Source organism: Arvicola amphibius, chromosome 15, assembly GCF_903992535.2.
Source record: "Arvicola amphibius chromosome 15, mArvAmp1.2, whole genome shotgun sequence".
Taxonomy (NCBI): Eukaryota; Metazoa; Chordata; class Mammalia; order Rodentia; family Cricetidae; genus Arvicola; species Arvicola amphibius.
Window position 1 is genome coordinate 19162647 of NC_052061.1, and position 20908 is coordinate 19183554.

Sequence of the window (20908 nt, forward strand, 5' to 3'; positions counted from 1 at the left end):
CCAGTTCCAGGGGATCCAATGGCTTCTTCTTGCCTCCTTGGGTAACAAGTACACTGTGATACACATACACCCATGCACATAAAGTATTTTTTTTAACAAAAGATCATAACTGAGGAAGTATTTTCTCAAGTAGTTTTAGTGTAAACTCTCAGGTCCAAAGAAAGCTTGAATTTTCCAAACTTCAAAAGACATTCAAATATCCAGAAATGAGACCAATCTAAACTACAGATAGGTAGGTAAAAGCCAGCATTCCTCAGGAACTTGTCAAGCCAGTTCCAGCTACCAAAAGGAGTCATTTCCCTTACCTCTGGCAGTCCCCTACCTGTGGCACCTTTCAGCATATCAAAGTACATGCTGGCCTCCAGGTTCCCTCAGTATCACAAGTACCTATTATACATTTCAAAGTCCACCCTAGCCTTTCTCGCTTCCTCCCCATGTTAAACTCCAGTTTCTCATCCTCCTTACAGCCTCGCTATTCTCACCACTCCTCTTCAGCCCGCTATTTTTCACTATGCTTTCTTTACTCTGCTACTTCTTCAGCCCTGGCCATGTTCAGTCTACTTTCTCTGCTCTGGACTCCTCCAGATGCCTCTGGCTGTTCTCTTCCTTTATCTACAACCAGAAAACTTCCCCTTAAATGAGTTAAATGGGCAGGCAGGCAGGCTGTCAGTTTATTTGTAAACTATTTCTGTTACAAGCCATTAACATTTACCATTTATCTTCTTACCTTCTTTGCACCCCTTTCCAAAATACCATCAATATCTTCATCAGTGATTTCACTTTCTTTTGACGCAAACACATGTGTGGCCCCATGTCGAATCATTTGAAGCATTTCATCTTTCCCAATTTTGTTCAGGTTCTGATCTACAAGTCTCCCTGGGGGGTGGGGGGAGATTGTGTTGTATTATATTAATTTTAAGTTTTAATTAAAAATTGTGTTGTGTGATAATTTTTTACTAAAAAGTTAAATTTTTAAATGTTAGAGGCAATACCACTCTTACAGTTTTACCCCATTTCTGTTTACTAGTAATTTACAAGTGATCAAACTCATTAGTACATTAAACTTAATGCCACATTTTTCAGCTGGTTAAGTTTTGTAATATCTCTAAAGCTTACATAATATATAACGTTATCTACTATATATTGACTCAATAAAATGTTTTTTGATAGTATGAGATATTTGAAAATCAAGTTGCTGAGCAAAGTGGTCCACGCATTTAATCCCAACACTCGGGAAGCAGAGGCAGGCGTGGCTATGAGTTCAATGTCAGCCTGGTTTACATAGTGAGTTCCAGGACAGTCAGTTATATAGTGAGTCCCTGGCTCAAAAACAAACAAACAAACAAACAGAAAATCAAAGAGGGAGTCTTACAAATTTTAACATATGTAAACATTATAAACAAGAAATATCCTATCAGAAAGATGGTATTGCTCATCTTTCCAAGTCAGCTTTTTCTTAGAAACAGAAATACATATCTTCATTGTGTTTTGATTTTATATAAGAACAGGTGCCTTTAATCCCAATACTGGGAAAGCAGAGGTAGGAAAATCGTTGTGAGTTCAAGGCCAGTCTAATTTATTTAGCAAAGTCTAGACTAGTCAAGGCTATACAGAAAGCTGTCTCCCTACTCCACCCCAACCTCCAAAAAAATATCTAGATATGATGAACCCAAAGCTTCTGAAAATTTAGTTTGATCACAGAAAAGAATACAACATTAATAAATTAAATAAAGATCTTCAAAGGGTAGGAGTTTAGTCAATCTTAATTTGTGTTTTCACAAATACAGGCAAAGTATGTATTCCAAAAGGCTGATCTGATACCAGAACTTGAAGTTCCCTTCAATCGAGCCAACTCCCTCTAGTCCTGTGTCTAGTCAAAAGTGTCTCTCCTACTAAATTTTAAAGTTCCTTGAAAATAAGCATGCCTGGTCCACTTGTTGCTTTAGTCTTAGTAAGGACAGTGCCTGGCATAGTTCCAGATAAGAAAAAAAGTAAAAAACTTTGTGCCTTTCATTTCTTCAGTATCCCCCGGTGCTTGTCAATCTGCTAAATGTCATACACTTTATCTATTACCCTATTTAATGCTTAAAAAATTCTAAACATTACTTTAATTTCCACTTAAGTGAAATATGAGGCTCAGGCAGAAAGAAACAGTAAACACTAAAATCAACTTACCCAAGTTTAAAATCTACTTCTTAATAACAAAATTAAAGTTTAAAATATCTGGAATATAAGCCATCTTGGCTGCTAGCTGGACTCAAGGTGCTTAAAATCTCTAAGAAACCATCAGATAGAAACATGTTGCTGTCAATGCGACATAGGGAATGATCTGAAAGTTCTAGGCCTCACCTTGTTGAATGACTATTGAATCCAGTCTGAGTTTCATCTCGGCACGTTCTACTATTCTTTCTTCTACAGTGTTATCGGTTATAAAGCGAAACACTCGGACCGTCTTCGTTTGTCCAATTCTATGTGCTCGGTCCTAGGAGAATTGAATTATCATGTCATTTTGAATTTAGTTAAAAAGTGAAATAATATAGAAATGTATGAGAAACAAAACTATTTATGATGTATAAAATTTAACACTTATAAAATAGTATGAATTCACCCGGCAGTGGTGGCATGTCTTTAATCCCAGCAAATACAAGGACAGCTTCCTAAAACTAAAGGAAATCATAGCTGTTTAAGAGACAAGGCTAACCACATGAATAACACAAATACAATGATAACTAGCTAATAGGCGAAATTGTAATTAATATTTCAGTTTGATGATGATTCTCAAAATTTTTTCCTTCACGAAGTTAATGAAATCTGTTTTGGTTAGTTTTTGTGTTTCAAAACAGGATTTCACTGTGCAACCCTGGCTGTCCTGGACTCACTCTATAGACCAGGCTGTCCTTGAACTCAGAAATCCACCTGTCTCTGCCTTCCAGTGTGTTGGGATTAAGGATTAAAGGTGTGGGCCGCCACCACCACCTGGCAAAATTAATGAATCTTAATTGTCACTTATTAGGAAAATAAAAATGACCTTCACAAATGATATATAAATATTACAGTTACCTAAATACATTCAATTAAACTAGTTTGTATGTTAATCTGTTTAACTTCTGCTAAATTCACAAAGCACATACCTCCAACAAATACCTTATTTCTAATAATTTACCAATATCCCTTAAGCACCCTTACAGAGAGTACAAGACAAAGGTGACCAAGGCAGATATCTCAAAGTTGTGCTCACAAACACCAACATTCTAGGTCAAGTCAATAGTCAGAATGCACAGTTCACATTAGTTTGTGGACCATGAATTTTCTCAGCCTTAGAATAAACTTCCTCATTTGGCCAGACACTACAAAAATGGGCATATATTTTTAGGCGTTCCAAGTGGCAGATGAGCTATGGCTGTTCACCAAACTGACTTCTCTTTTCTCCAAAAGCACAACTATACTTATTTACTGATCCTCTTTTTCACCAGAGTATTTAAAATACCTTGACTGACGTATTATGACAAAGAAATAAATTCTATTAAGTGACAGTAAGCACTCAGCTCTAAATGGGACATCTTTATCAACCTCCCACCCCACTCAAGGGCTCTCAAAGAACATCAAAAAGAGGTGGGAGAGAAAGGTGAGAAAAAGAATCTAACAGCCAGAGAACAGATGGAAACACTATGGAATGCTATCTCCTGTATATAACATCCATTTCAGGCATCTGCCTATAGCGGTTGTAGTTACCTGAACAGAATCAATCTGTCAAAATTACAGCTGTTCAGACCCCCCACCCCCATCCCTACCCAAGGAGCTAAGTAACTGCTACTGGGGGAATTGAGAATCTTTTTTTCTTTGGATGTAGACACTGGTTAAGTTGCCCTTGCTTCAGGAGATGGCCCCATATACAGGTGCACTACTTGGGCTCACTGGGTTATTAAAAAACAAAACAAAACAAAACATGAAGTTGACAAGGGGAGGATGTACTCGCATGAGTTCAAGAGTAGAGGAGTAATAAGCAAGGGCAATGGGAGATGTATAAGATCAGGATAAACTATATACACGTATGATACTATCAAAGAATAGTTTAAAAATATATTTATAAAAAGAGTTGTCTGAGGAGATAATTAAGCAGGTAAAAGAACTTTCTGCCCAAGCCTAATGACCTGAGTTCAATCCCTGGAAACCAGATGGTGAAAATGTAACAGACTCCCGAGTGGTCCTCTGACCTCTACAGATGCACGAGGCAGAGATGTGCCAAAATAAAGTTCAGCTAGGCACGCCTTTAATCCCAGCATTTGGGAGGCAGAGACAGGTGGATCTCAGTGAGTTCGAGGCCAGCCTGGTCTTCAAGCGAGTTTCAGGACAGCCAGGACTATACAGAAAGCTCCAGGACAGCCAGGACTACACAGAAAAATCCTGTCCTGAAGAAAAAGAAAGAAAATTCTACTAGTTTAAATCAGGGATGTTTATAGAATGAATAGACACTACCTAATACATCTACTAAGCACACAAGTATTTGTTATTTCTTACCATAGCCTGAAGATCTACTTGGGGATTCCAATCCGAATCATATAAAATTACCACATCAGCAGTTGCAAGATTGATACCCAGACCACCAGCACGTGTGCTTAGCATGAAAACAAACTTTGTGCTATTTGGTTCATTGTATGCATTGATGGAGTCCTATGGGAATAAAATAACAAGCATTAGAAATTTTCATTATATTTGTTGTGAGATGGGACATTCTTTTTGTAATTTCACTATGTAGCCCCAGCTAGTCTGAGACTATGTAGACCAGCTACTACCTCTTGGGTGCTGGGATTAAAGGCACCTGCTCCTAATGCAATTTTCCAAGCAGCTGGGACTACAGATCCATGCCCTGATGGTAGGCTTAGAAAATTATTTTATACAGGGCATCGTAGCACATACCTATAACACCAGCACTCAAGAAGAGGCACAAAGATCAGAAGCTCAAGATCATCTACACAGCGATTTCCAAACCAGCCTGGCATATGTAAGTCCCTGACTGAAGTGATGGCACTGGCTGCTCTTCCAGAGGAGCCTGTTTGATCTCCAGCATCCATGACAGCTCACAACCTTCTGTAACTCCAGTACCAGGGCTCCAATGGCTAATATGGCCTCCCTGGGGACCAGGCATACACAAGGTGCAGAGATACATGCAGATAGAATAATGATACACACAAAATAAAATAATTTTTTAAAAAGTATTCTTAAAATAAAAAATCACATATTGCAATATAATACAATGCAAACATATAATGACTTGGCACATGCTAACAGAACATGAAATCATTGTGATTTTTTTTTAATCTCACCAGACTTCTTTACTTACTTGTCTCTCATCATGGGGTGTCTGCCCATCCAATCTGCAGTATTCATAATTTCTCCACATGCAATAATCTTCCAAAATGTCTAATACCCTTGTCATCTGACTGAAGATTAGTACTCTTGAACCTGACAGACATAAATAGTCCATTGTCAAGAGATTTCTAACAAAAGTTTTTATTGAAAAAAAATTAAAGCTAAAGAAAGTAGGACTAACAAATTATCAATCAATTCCAAATCACTTACTTTGGTTAAAAAGATAAAAATGGCATTTGTAAATACCCAGGTCAGCCATTCTCCACCTGTCTTCCATCAAGGCACACAAAAAAGTGACGTGCACAGCAAACTAAGGTAAACTGATTTAGGAGACTGAATCATCAGTCTATTACCTCATATGTATTTAAAAGCAGTCCTACAGCACTCCACAACCTTTCTTTAAACATCATCTCTGAAATTGCCCACACCCCTGAAGTCCCTAATACATTTCTAATTATGAAAACATTTTAAGTCAAGAATACAAATGTGTGCCTGACATTTGTATCAGAAGTTCTTCACTTATCTGCCACAACTCAAATTATTCTACTGGTTTCCTCACAAGCCAGATTCAAAACATCTTCAGCAAAATATATGACAAAGGAGTTGTTTTGAGAACAATTGATTACGGTAGGAGCCTAACTTAAAAATGAGGCTGACAGCCTAATGCGTAAGAACGTTTCCATCTCTACATCCTTAGAATTCAATGGAAGTCTCATCAACATTTAATAGCCTCACATGTTCCTGCCATTTTTACCTATCATGTGAGTCTTTAATTACTCAGCTATTTCCATAAAAAAATTACAAAAAAAAGCAAACCAATTCACTAACAACTACAATGTTGTTTTTGGCTATTATTATCAAGGCCCATCTATTTGTACAACCATATTTCCTTCAAATGTTATACCTGTAAGCACAATTGAAGGAATTGAAAGCTCACTATACTCTTGACACTACAAAAATCTATTTCATTTACTAATAATTACCTTATAAAGCTGATATCCAAAATGCTATAATAAATGAGATGCTTCAATTTATCCAGAAATATATATCAGACATAGCTATTCTCGTATTTAAAAAATTCAGAATACTGTAAATAGAAACACTTTGAGTTCATGTAAATAAGTACATACTTTAAACTCCATAAAAAATACAATGAAAATGTTATAGGAATTTAGCAGAGCCTAATATCTACCCTAACAGATAGATAAGGTAGGTAAACACTCATTTTTTCAGAAGTACTTTGACCTTAAAGAATCCCTGTGGTAAACGATTGTTTCCCATGATCTGGAGAATTGCTTTGCTCAAGAGGCATTGTAGCCATCCCATGACTTTGATCACAAAATGTCTCAGGCACATCTGAGACTCTTATATTAATTGTGTATTCCAAACAATACATAAGGGACTAGAGACATGGGGGCATGTGATGCTCTCCTTCAGGAAGACATGTAAATTAGATTAGAGACCTTGGTATGAAGAAATATTTGTGTAACAATCAATAAATACACCTTTGCATGGCTGTTCCGGTACATGAGAGAGGTTGGTCCTTCCTACTGCCACACAGGCCTTAAAATTTCATGTTGGGCAGGACAATGGTAGCATATCCTTTAATCCTAGTACTCAGGAGGCAGAGGCAGGCGGATCTTTGTGAGTTCAAGGCCAGCCTGGTCTACAGTTTCAAGACAGCCAGGGCTACACTAAGAAACCCTGTCTCGAAAAACAAAAATAAAAAATTTCATCTTGGAGTGCCTTCTTACTTCAACCAATCCATGTTACACAGAGCACCCCGACATCTGGCACTCAACATAGGACAAGAGGAAAGAAGGGTCCAAAAACCCCATGTACACCCAAAAATGTATGCAATGTAACTTTCTAAAAAAGGATCTGGGAAATGTGTATGCAGGAAAAGCATTCCTGGTATCTCATGATAAAAAGATTAAACTTCTAGGAAAGCTACATAAATTGAATGGTAGCTACTTTGAGTTTTTACCAATGAGAGTTAAGAACTAAAATAGGGGAAAGGGATTTGGTGTCCAACACTTCAACTTTAAAAACTGTCGTAACAGACATTTCAAAGTGTTGTGTTTTTGTCCTCTTAATATTAGATTTTTTTTTTAAAAAAAAGATTTTGTTTCTCTTCAATTTAATGCCAGTAACATAGATACCTTGTTCTTTTAATTTAGGGAGCAGCTTGTCTAACACCACCATTTTGCCACTGTTGGTAACTAGATGCATATCTGTTGTGTAAGGTGGACCAGGTTCAGCTCCATCAAAGAGATATGGATGATTGCAGCATTTCCTCAACTGCATCAAAATGTTCAATAACCTCATTTTGTCCATCTTCCCTGCTGAGTTTAATATGTCTATATCCTTCATTAAAATCCGAGTATACCTATTAAAAAGAAAAATAGTTTAATGCCTAGCCCTTTGCATACTTAATCCCCTTAGCCAGCCCAATCACAAAATACTTAAGTATAATTTGAAAAATCATTGTCTGAAACTTGCTTCCAATGATCTAGGGAATAAATAGGTACAACAAAGGCCTACAAAGTTTCGCATGTTTGTACAACAAAACAAAGAACAATGTATTACTCAGAATGTGATGGATCATTATGCTATCTACAAACTATGCAGCTGGTGTACAATATCAATTCCTGAGGTATGGTTACTTATCATCTGTAACTTTTTGTTTTTGTTTTTATTGCCTATAGCATATGTTCACATTTATGCCCTTTTAATAAAGTTAGTGTGATACATTTTCATGTAATTGAGCTTTAAAAAATATTATGTGCTAAACAATTTTAGTATACAGTATTTTCAACAAAAAATTTACTCATTTTACTCAGTTACATGAATTATTGACATGAAATAGTCCAGTCAACAGACTGCATATACAACAGCTGTCACGTGAAATTATTCACTTACAGATGCCAGAGTAAAAATACTCTACGGCATGGAAAAAATGCCTAACAATGCATTTCTCAGAACTTATTCCACCATTAAATGATACTAGACTGTGCCATATAATGGGTAGCTAGTGCAGCATTTAAGTAAGAAAGTTAACATCTAAGAAAGGAGAAAGGATCCTGAGGTTAAGGCATGATGATGAGACTAAAATGCTGTGTACGACTTACACATACACAGAGAAAGGAATGTTTATGAACTGTAGCTACAGTTTAAGGTCAAACCATAACAAGCCATTAGTGACTTATAAGAATTTAGAAATTACTTAGCAGCAATAAGCAATCATGTCTAACAAAATAAAGTCTTAGTCAAACCAGATGTTCTAAACAAAGGAACTGAATGGACCCAAAGCAATGTTTAGTAAAGTGTCACTGACAGCAGACTTTATTACAGTTCTGACTGATGGGAAGTCCACACATTTATTAGCATCTGTTCACCTCTGACATCAACTCACTTAGTTCTATTACACACACACACACACACACACGGCAAACCTAGTATGCTCCTTTCTAAAGTCCTAAGGACATAGAAAACAGCTCCTCTTCTACAGTGGAGTTCTGTCAGATAACTTGCCTAGATCTGTAATCATATCCTTTCCATCCTTTTGTAACCCTAGCTCCTCACAAACACAATCTAAAAACATGGTAAGAACAGTGAAATAGCAGGAAGTTACTTATGTCACCCCTTGAGAACTATGCTTATAGTACATATTCTAAAATTACATCATCTTTTCCTATAGTCTCCTTGTACTGAGTTTATGGTATGTTCTCTACCAAAGGGAAAGTCATGTTGGAAAGGGGCTCAGTGGGAGAGTAACTGGGGTAGAAGGGTAATGGGCTGTGAATATGATCAAAGTACATTCCATACATGTGAAATGATGAGAAATGCATTTAACAAAGTCAGTCGGAAGTTTTTAGCTGTTTCCACTACACCTGTCTGTAAAGCTTTAAAAAAGAAAACTTATTTCTAAAATGTGGGGACAGTAAGTAGTGTAAAGACACTTGCCACCAAAGCTTGGTAACCAACCTGAGCAGACCCACAGAACCTACATGGTAAGGGGAGCCAAACTGTACAAGTCCTCTGACTTCCACATACAAACCATTAACATGGAAACGTACATACACGTGTACATGCACACAAATAATTAAATGCCAAAAAAATCCCTAAAGACTAATATATTTTGAGCTTTTAAATTTTGTCCTATGAAAATATTGAAACTACCAGGTATCATTACAATCATTTCATAAAGATATTATATATTTCTTAAAATTTTTAGGAGAAAAAAGTATTTTAGACTAAATAAATGTATGGACTAAAAACATTAAGGTTTACATCTACGGGACTAGAGAGGTGTTCAGAAGTTAAGTCCACTGGTTACTTTCGCAGAGGATCCACATTCAATTCCCAGCACCCACAGTGGCTCACAGCTGTCTGTAACTCCTGTTTCAGGAGATCTGATGCTCTCTTCCTATCTCCACGGGGATAGGGCACAAAAATGGCAAAAATATACATGTAAGGCAAAACATTCATACAACCAATATAAATTTTATATATTCTTAAGTACATGTATGTGTGCATACATACATTTTGTATGTGCATATCTGAAAGGGTATCTCAGGCTAGTCTCAAACTCACATAAGCCACAGATGACATTGTACTCCTGACACTGTACCTCTGCCTTTCCAGTGCTGTCCACATCACATCTAGTTTATGTGGGGATGAGGAGTGACCCAAGACTTTGTGCATGTTAGATAAACACTCCCATCTGAACTACATTCTGAGCCATTTTTTGTTCTGTTCGCATCATGGATCTTGCTTAATTTTGTTTATTAGCTCTGAATAGACAGAAAAATGTACTTTTTAAGTACAGAAACTATGACTCAGTTTCTTAATTTCTTTCATTTATTTTTATTTTACATGCACTGGTGTTTTGCTTTCACGTATGTCTGGGTGAGGGTGTTGGAGTCCCTGGAACTGGAGTTAAAGACAGCTGTGAGCCTCTAGAAGAAAAGCCAGTGCTCTTATCCACTGAAATATTTCTCTAGCCCCATGACTCTGTTTTTAAGTGAACTTTAGGTGAAAGAAATTTATAGAAACATTCTGCTCAATGTTAGGATAACTAAATTAAATTTCTAGTTTTTAATCACTTGTGTGAAATAAAACACAGAAGGAATGACCATCACCAGAATATCCCTGGGGAGCAGAAACCACCCTCCAAGCCAGGCTGCTGTGCTGACCCGCCTCTTACCACCTTTTAACGAGCACTGCATCAACAGGTAACAGAAATTCCAGAAAGACACAAAAGACTGTAAAATGAAAATCTAGAAAATACAGTATTGCCAAGTATCTCAGAATACATACCATTCCCTTTGCATTTTGCTAAGACCTACATAGATTTTTACTTCTTTCTTTGGAGGCAAACTCTTTTCAACATCCGCTTTAATTCGACGAAGGAGAAATGGACGCAAAACCTTAGAGAAAGGGCAAAAAGTAAAAGATAACCTTATCTGCAATATTGGTATTACTTTAAAATCTTATAATTATGTACCAAATACATGGAAACTTGTTTGAATAGCAAGTAATTTTTAAGATTTCCCTGTCCTAAATACATAATTTATTACTAATACATTCTTGAAGGGTAACAATACAATTTCATTATTTATCCTATATGTAAGCATTTATATAATACTTGCTAAATTCTCATTAAATACTAGGAAAATGGGAGGTTTTAAAACTATTTTCAACATTGCTAATTTATGCTAGTTTAAAAATAAGATACTTGCACACACACTGTTCGACACTTACAGATGCAGTAAATGTGGCAAGTATAAAATACCCAGTTCAATTCAGTCTCTAGCAAGTTAACAAATCCTTAAGTCTTCCCCAGTCCTTTCCTGCACTATCTGAATTAAAAGTGCCAAGGACAGTATCACTACTTTCAGATATACTTAACAAAAAATCTCAATGCACAAGAATTTAAAAGTATAATTAATGTATAAAGAAAAAAAGGTCAACCTAGCATAAGGGTTCATACCTATAATCCCAACACTTGGGAGGCTGTGGCAGGAGGATTACCTAGTTTAAAGTCAGCCATTGCTGCATAACAAGATCATGTCTCGACACAACAGAACATGGAAAAAGGGAGAACAGGAGAAAGAGAAGATAGAAGAAAAATAGCCACTGAAACCAGGTACTGTACAAAGTATATAACCATGTTTCCTGCCTTTGTGCTTACGCTCCATCAGGGTAAACACAACACCAGAGTGCTCAAATGACTGAAGATGGAATGAACACACAAAGTACGCAGTCCAGCCTCAGCCTAGATGGTCAATAAAGAAAGTAGTAGATACAAGTCTTAGGCTACGTAAAAAGAAATCAGAAATTCTAAATACAATAAAAACAATGATGAAAGAATAAATGGAACTAGTCAAACGTTTCCAGAAAACTTGTGTAAAAGTAAAATTAAAGCTCGAGTGTTCTGAAAAGACTGGGACGCAGGGAGAGGTGAGCAGGGTGTAATTTTATCTGCTAGGGAACTTTTTTCATATTTATAGATATGCCTGTCACAAATGGCAGCAAGGACAAAATGTTAGGGATGTTGTTAAATGATATACAGCACACAGTACAGCCTTCTCTTCTCTTATCCCTTATATATTATCCAACCCAAAATGTCAACAGATGTTGAAAAGCCCTAATGTTATGTCATGAAGGGACTTGTGGGTTATGGTCACAATGTCTTGTTTGGTCCTGATAGCCAAAAGTGCCCTTACCTGTGGATTGAGAGATTCCTTTCTTCTACATTACATTAAAAGTAGACTCTAACACTAAAACCATCACACGTCATCTCCCTAATGTCATTTCAAATAGTAAATTTTAAATTCAAATAATTCTGTATTATATTCCTGTAAGCAGTAAAATAAGTGATTTACATAACTTTTCACCATTGAAAAATATGCTCTAACCATACATACCATATGAAGCCTCTCAACAAGCTTTTGATCCCCAAGGCAATTATTTGTATCAAACCAGGAATCAAAGTCCTAGATCAACAAACAAAAAAACATCTTAAGGTCAAAAACAGTATTAACCACAAATGCCCTATAGCAACAGATGTAAAATGATTTCTAGAATTAGTATGGTATGCGAGTTTTGAGACACACACACACACACACACATACATACACACACAAATAATTTAGTTCAAGCCATTGTTTTCCAAACATGTTTACTACTAGCACCAGGACAGGTGGCTGAATCATATTATTTGTTAAGCATTTTTCTGCAAATACAAACTGACTAACAATAAAGAGTCTGAAAGCTAGTTTACAGAAATACTTAATACACAACTCAAGGTTTCTGAGAAATGGCCATCTTATTAATTAATCAAAGTGAAACTGACATTAAAAGCATTTCGTTACTATTTATGTAAAATCTGAATATGGACATTTTCCTTATCAAATATCTTAAAAATATCTATTATAATTTGCCATGTTAAGCAAACATCTTATAATCTCTGTTATAACTGAGGGCTTTAGCAGAAATAAATGTTAGCCTAGCAAGAAAAACAAATTATCTTAAAATTGTCTCAGAAACATCAAAATATTTGTAATTAAAACTTTCAAATCTGAGCTGGGCAGTGATGGCACATGCCTTTAATCGGAGCATTTGGGAGTCAGAGGCAGGATGATCTCTGTGAGTCTCAGGTCAGCCTGGTCTATAAATTATAGTTCCAGGACATGCTTCAAAGCTACATAGAGAAACCCTGTCTCGAAAAATTAAAACACAAACAGAAATCCAAATTTCTGTTTTTAAAATAACCCTTAATATAAATCAAAACCTTTATACAACTTATTTATATAAATGCTTTATATAAACAAATATACAACTTATTTATATAAATGCTATAAATATAAACAAAGCTCTTGCCACCCATTCCTGACATAGGAACAACAATCGTTCAGAATTGAACACTGGTTTAACAACTGTAATTACTAACAGCACAGACTATTAATACATAAATTATTTTCCCTAGTACAATGAACAGTTAGCCACTTCTACCATCGTTCTATTATGTACATAACTGATAGACATAAAGACTAAGTTATTATACCACAATGAAAAACATGAGTGATGCTTACTCTCCATTGTCAACTTGACAGTCTAGAACTAGCTCAGCAATGGGCCTCCCAGATGACTACAAGGGACTATCTTGAGTACATCAATTAGTGTACGAAGCTCTATCCAACCGTGTGACCATTCCTGGGCTGGGGATCTTGGACTGTTCAGAATGGAGAAGAGGAGCAGAACACTAGGATACATTTATCACACTCTGTTTTCTGAATGTGAATGATGTATGATCAGCTACTGCCAGCACCTTCAACCTTAACAGTATGTATCCTGAACTGTGGGCCAGAATAAACCTTTCCTCCCTTGTCTCTGTCAGATTATTTTATCACAGCAACTGGAAGAGAAACTATGACAGAGGGTTAAACGATCCCTTCACATCTGAAGGACATTTCTGAATGATAAAACACAATGTGTGGGATATACAAAGCTACTTGGGAATGCTTTTAAAACAAGCAGTTAACCTAGAAACTCAGAGGTAAAATGAAGCAGCCCTGATTGCCAAACAGGAGTAAGAATATGCCATTCCAATGGTAGAAACTGATGGGAAATGAGATTAAAGTCAAGGCAAAAGTGAATTCGCAATACATGATCAACTTAGTAGGTTAGTAACAGGCCAGTGTAAAAAAATTAATGACCACCTCAAACACTGCTATTATTAAGTTATAAGGCATTAACCAAAATATTATTAACCACAAAGAGATGCTTACATCAGCTGAATTAAACACATCTGGTAAGAGAAAATTTAGAAGTGACCAGAGCTCGTGCAAGTTGTTCTGAAGAGGAGTCCCAGTTAGCAACAGTCGATTTGTAGTCTTGAATTCCCTCACTATTTCTGACAACTGAAAGAATCAAAGACCATTGTTAGAACATTCTGAATCAAACCCTTAGACACAAAAATGTTCAGATTAAGAATCAAATTACCTTAGATTTTTCATTTTTTATCCTGTGAGCTTCATCTATAACTAAGTATCTCCAGTTAAACTTTTTGAACACAGACTTCTCTTTAATGAGCATTTCATAAGATGTGACGCACACATCCCACTCTCCTGGTAATAAAACATCCCTGACAAATGCAGCCTGTAAAGCAACAGAAAAAATTACATCACTCAATGCAATTATACATTAAACTTACCAACAAGTAATTTAATACAGAAAAAGGAGTGAGATTATTAAACAGTATACTATTATTAAATAAGCACTTAAAGCTTGCTTTCCTACCACTAGAATTACTTCATTAATCACTTTAACGTCAGTTTTAACAATTTCACAAAGCTGAAGTGAATCACAAAACTCAAGAATCCTAACTCTTTAAAATGTCTTTCCACAATTCGCTAGGTCTCTATATTCCTAGGAAACAGGATTTGTAACAAAAGACTGACAGTTGTTAGTAAAGTTTTATTCCTTTGATTTGTATATGTATTAACACATTTTTCTCATTTTATATAGATATTGAAAAAAAAAATCAAAGAAATAATTGAGTCCCCCAAACTTAGTAAGAAGAGATAGCTCAGTGAGTGGTTAAGAGCACTTGCTGTTCTTACAGAGGACCCAGGTTCACAACCCAGCACCCACATGGTGGCTCAGAACCATCCATATCTCTAGTTTCAGGGACATGATTCCCATTTCTGGCCTCAGAAGTATGCACCTGGTACAGAGATACACACCCAGGCAAAGCACTAGTAAATATAATCTTAAAAAATTAACCTATCTAGTTAAGCACAAAATCATTTAATACAATCATTTAATCAATGAATGCAATCCATTATCTCTAATTTCCAAATTTATGTTCTCTCCCTCTTTTATTTATTTTTTTGCTTGTTTTATGAGACAGGGTTTCTCTGTGTAGCCCTAGCTGTCCTAGAACTCACTCTGTAATCCAGGCTGACCTCAAACATAGAGATCTACCTGCCTTGCCTCCCACGTGCTGGGATCAAAGGTGTGCACTGCACCACCCAGCAAAGTTCTTTATTCTTAATAGTGTCCTTATTTCCATGACTTTGTCCCAAAAGGGTATGGCTAAGAAATCAGTATTTTAACTCATATTTGTATCATAACATCTCGTACTACTAAATTGATTCCACTTGAATTTAACAATTACTATTCTATAACTATTACCACTGTACCCTAATCTAGAAATCTGGTCCCTCAAATTTTTAATCTTGACACATTCAAAACCTTTTTAAACATGCTAATAGTTCCAAATAGACACCCTTTGACTTTATAAAATCACTACCGAAGGGAGAAACAAACTGAACATAAATTAAATTCTTAGAGCTTTCTATAGTCTTTAAAGCCTTCTCATAAAATTCTTAACCACAAAAGCAGTATTACAGTTAGAAATCACTAATAGTTTGTGAAGACCCTTTCCCTTTCTTTATTATCCCTTCTCCGGCTATTTCATCTTTATGGTATAAAAACTTACTCGTTGCTCTTTATCTCCTATCAAGCAAACAGATCTGAGTGTTGGCACCCATCTCTTGAATTCGCTCATCCAGTTGTGCAATGTAGACTTGGGAACCAAAACCATATGAGGACCAGGAATATTTCTATAGTGTTTCATGTACCCAAGGAGAGAAATTGTTTGAAGTGTCTTTCCCAAACCCTGAGAAAATTCATAATTAAACATTGTAAACCAATGAATCACATCAATTAAATTACCCATTAAAAAACGCTTTCCATACTTACAGCCACCCCCCATCACGCACAGAAAATTTAAAAGAAATGCTACATCTGGGACAACATGACAAGAGATTAAAATGTGCATGACAGTTAACGGAGTTAGGTCATGTAAGTCGGTAAAAGACGGTATCAACATCATCCCTCCAAGGCTCAGAAAATGGGATATTCCCAAACTATCAGAGGCAAAAGTGAATACTTCTTACGGTAAAAATATTTACTATATAACTAGTAAGTAGTGAACAGAAGATATGACGTTTTATGAAATAGAGCTCTGTTAACTTCATAAAACTCAAGAGAAACAGCAAAATTACTTCATTACAAAACTAAAGAAGTTGCAAGTGGTGGCGCACACCTTTAATTCCAGCACTCGGGAGGCAGAGGCAGGTGGCTCTCTGTGAGTTCCAGGCCAGTATGGTCTATACACCGAGTTCCCAGATAGTCAAGGCTATACAGAGAAACCCTGTCTCAAAATAAATAAATTTACAGCAAAAAAAAAAAAACTTCTCAAAACATATTATTTTAAAATGTACTCTATTTACAGAGTTTATAATCCTTTTTGTAATTTTTTTTTGGGGGGGGGAGGTTCATGACAGGGTTTCTCAGTAGCTTTGAAGCCTGTCTTAGAACTAGCTCTTGTAGACCTGGCTGGCTCCGAATCCACAAACATCCCCCCTGCCTCTGCCTCCCGAGTGCTGAGAGTAAAGGCGTGTGCACCACCACCACCCAGCAAGATAATAATTCTTCACATGTGAAGACATCACTTATACAGCTAAGGCAAGTTGCTTATAACACTTCAAGAAAAATTTAGTTGTAATCAACAAAACTATTCTCTTGACTGCTATAAATTTAATGTCAACCTATTTTAAGTTACAAAAGCAAAACAACAACCAAAAAAACCTTCAAGCTTCAAAATAACCAAGTACATACCATTTCATCTGCAAGGATACCATTGATGCCATTTTCATACAGAGAGATGAGCCAATTCAATCCTCGGACCTGATAATCTCTCAGTTTACCCCATTTTACATCTAAGAACAAGAAAACAAGTTCAATTTAAACACAAAAAATACAAAACAGGTCAGGCCCCTTTTATCTGATTCTAGAGATTTACCTGGGACCTTTAAGTGTCTATTTTTTTCAAGACACATGTATTATGGGAATTCTGAAAGGTTAAAATCATTAAAAGTAGCCTATTAAATCTGAACTGAAGCAGGAGTAGTTGGATACAAATAACTGATAATGATTTATGACTGTTGGCATCAGAGTCCTCATCAAAATCACTCAACCAATGTTAAAGCACACTGGCCTTCAGATCATCTCTGGCCTTTGTACCTCTCTTTTTAATGATAGCACAATGTTTATAACCAAATGTTTTTGTCCTTCTTAAAGATCAGATAGAGGTTCTCATGGTGGAATAAAAACAGAGAATTCTTTCTCCAAGTCCACCCTTCCTAATTTTTTAAGTTCTTTTTCTTATAAAAGATCTTATGCCTTTTAGTGTATATTACTTGTTTTACTTCCCTGGATAAATCACTGCTTAAGTATGAAAACCTGGGACTGGGACAAAGGCTCAGGTTAAGAGCATTGCCTGCTCTCCCAGAGGTCCTGACTTCAATTCCCAACAACCACATGGTGGCTCACAGCCATCTATACTGAGATCTGGTGCCCTTTTCTGGCACCACAGAGGTGCCATGCTGTATGGCAGAATGTTGTATACATAATAAATAAATCTTAAAAAAAAAAAAAGAAAAGAAAAGCTAATCAACCAGGACTGGATACACTAGTTACAATGAATAAATGTGAAAAAGAAGTAATCTGAATTTCCTTTCCACCTTGTCAGACACGGTCTCTAGCGTTTAGCTTGATTTGAAAAGTAGAAGTCAGGCAGTGGTGGCACGTGCCTTTAATCCCAGCACTGGGGAGGCAGATCTCTGTGAGTTCAATGCCAGCCTGGTCTGCACAGTGAGTTCCAGGACAGCCAGTGCTACACAGAGAAACCCTGCCTCAAAAGAAAAGAAAAAGGAAACTGGGTGCTTTATAAGACAAAGGGGAAAAGCAAAGTGAGAGTGAGTAAACCCCTTACCATTCTAACTAAGCAAGAGTCCAGCCAAAATTCTGCTCTTGTTCACACTGAATACTCATCTCAACAGGAGCTGCAGGAAAGCTAGGCTGCAGTGAAGACTGCAGAAGCCTCTAATCCTATCAGAAATCAAGATGTGTACAAGTAAAACTAGCCTGGCTAAATGTTTTCTTATGGAAAAACACTAATACATTTCAAAAATGATTAATTTATGTGAAAACATCAGCAAATAACCAAATTTTTTTTCTTGATCCTCTCAAAGTAGTTTTCTTATTTGGGAAAAATATGAGGCAAAATCATTCCACTTTTTATGTACCTTAGAACATGTACATAAACAGCATTTTCATATATTCTGAAATACAGCACATACTATCCTCTCCCAGCTCTAGGGATCAAAGCCAAGGCTTTGCAAATGCTATGAGCACTCGAAACACTCTACAGCTCTAAGCCCAGTCGACATGTTAGCACCTCAGATCAAACAACCCTAAATTACTCACAGCCTGTAGCTAGCTATCCAAGATTACTAAGAATTTATAAATTATCGGTAAAGCAAATTCAAACATCAACTTCTTTGAAAAAAAAAATCAAATGATTCAGCCGGGCAGTAGTGGCGTACACCTTTAATCCCAGCACTTGGGAAGCAGAGGCAGGTGGATCTCTGTGAGTTGGAGGCCAGCCTTTTGTTGTTATTTGACTGTTCCAGGACAGTCAGAGCTGTTACAGAGAAACACTATCTCGGTGGGGGGTAGGGTACGGGGTGGGAGGATCAAATGATTCCATGAATTTAACATACATGATGGAGAGTCTTCAAATCGAGTACAGACATTAGTTGCTTTAGAGCTTTCTGTTAATAGTTCTTCATCCTCCTCTTGCTCTGTTCTACGGTGTCGGTAGCTGTCAAAATGTAAACAAAAATCAACTAATAATGAGTTTTATTTCAATACAGCAGACAAATGATATCACAATCTTAACAGGCATCTAAGTTAAGTCAAAGCTACAGATGTAGCACATTATAGAGTACTTATCTAGCATAAGTAGAAGTCCTAGGTTAAAGCCCATGTACCTCAAAACATTTTAAGAAAATAAACAAATAAAAAGTTGAAAAGCAGATTGAGCCCAAAAAGTGAGCAGGAGAAAATTTACTAGTAAATTTAAACCTTAAATATTCATGAGGCTAGCTAAACTATGAATAAAATATACATTAAGAGGCAGGCTAATCTCTAAATCTGGGACCAGCCTGGTCTATATAGTGAGTTCCAGGACAGCCAGGGCTATAGAGAGAAACTCTGTCTCAAGGGGAAAGGGAGGAAGGAATCAAAAATTTTAAATACATTAATACACAGAAGAATTTAATAAACAATAATTTTAAGTACACACACACGCCAAAAATTTTCTAACTTGCCTTTTCATGTCTTTTTGCCAAGAGGAAAATTCTAGAAATGACACTTTTAAAGTCATAACTATGATTAAAGCTAAGAAATAAGGACCAAAGATTTCTTTGGAGACTTGTCAACAAAGTGCTTGCCTTACAAGATATGAATTCAAACCCATCTCCCCATCAAAATAAAAGCAAAATGCAGCTGGCGCTTGCAATCCAGGCACTGAGGAGGCAGAGATAAGCAAATGCCTGGTGTTAGCTGGCCACAGCTGTAATTCCTACATTCCAGGGAGAGAAAGACTGAATTTGAGGCCAGTCTGGGCTAGGCATTGAGACGTCTCAAGTAATACACACCCAAACCCATCTCCAAAAAGAGAAAGGGGACGACTAAAAAAATATTATCTGTTTGTGATAGAGTGCCTGCCTGCCTGCCGTAGCCAAGGCCTGGGGTTTGATGCTTACAAGACGACAGACAGACAGACAGACAGACAGACAGACAGACAGACAGACAGAGAGCTCAATCTTATTTTCCAATGACACTATTCAGTAAAGAAACAAAACTCAGTAACCTACTACGTATTTCCTGTGAACCATCCCTATTTTACAGAATAACAGAAAGAGCAGAAGCATTTCTTTTCATACCATATATTGATTATCCCACAACACAATAATGCTTATTGCAATAATTCCAGGACATTGATAATATTTAAATAGCTAACAAGATCTTGCATCTGAAACAATTTAAATATACCTAAGGTACAAAGATGTCTCTTAAAAAGTTTTCTTCCGGGGGCTGGAGAGATGGCTCAGCAGTTAAGAGCATTGCCTGCTCTTCCAAAGGTCCTGAGTTCAATTCCCAGCAGCCACATGGTGGCTCACAACCATCTGTAATGAGACCTGGCGCCCTCTTCTGGTGTGCATACATGGAGGCAGAATGTTGTATACATAATAAATAAATAAATCTTTTAAAAAAAAGTTTTCTTTCTTTTTTTGGTTTTTAGAGACAGAGTTTCTGTGTAGCCCTGGCTTTCCTAGAACTCATTTTATAGAACTCAAGAGATTTGCCTCCATAGTGCTGGGATTAAAGCCTTGTACCACTGCCACCTGGCTTGAAAAAAATTATTTTTAAATATAAAAACAGCACTTTGGATATACATAATTGGTGATAATAAGATATACTGGAACAACAGAATATTCTTATTATATGATGCTTATTCCCTCCAGATGAACATCATACTTTCCTGTTTCAACTAATCACTTAACAATTTTCTCATTGATAAATCTCTTTAAAATAATCTCTTTAAAATAATCTT

General features: G+C 36.5%; 1 protein-coding gene across 1 annotated transcript in view; it reads right to left on the reverse strand.

Annotated features, from left to right (window-relative positions):
- The window catches only part of Smarca5 (SWI/SNF related, matrix associated, actin dependent regulator of chromatin, subfamily a, member 5), a 36371-nt gene that overhangs the window by 10331 nt on the left and 5132 nt on the right, over positions 1 to 20908 (reverse strand). Inside the window, exons 4-15 of the mRNA XM_038313097.2 lie at positions 19011 to 19111; positions 17065 to 17165; positions 15881 to 16060; positions 14380 to 14535; positions 14166 to 14297; positions 12303 to 12371; positions 10693 to 10802; positions 7533 to 7759; positions 5342 to 5463; positions 4519 to 4671; positions 2350 to 2482; positions 728 to 876 (exon numbers count right to left, since the gene is read on the reverse strand). Of these exons, the coding sequence (XP_038169025.1) occupies positions 728 to 876; positions 2350 to 2482; positions 4519 to 4671; positions 5342 to 5463; positions 7533 to 7759; positions 10693 to 10802; positions 12303 to 12371; positions 14166 to 14297; positions 14380 to 14535; positions 15881 to 16060; positions 17065 to 17165; positions 19011 to 19111 (1633 nt within the window). The remainder of the gene's footprint in view (positions 1 to 727; positions 877 to 2349; positions 2483 to 4518; positions 4672 to 5341; positions 5464 to 7532; positions 7760 to 10692; positions 10803 to 12302; positions 12372 to 14165; positions 14298 to 14379; positions 14536 to 15880; positions 16061 to 17064; positions 17166 to 19010; positions 19112 to 20908) is intronic.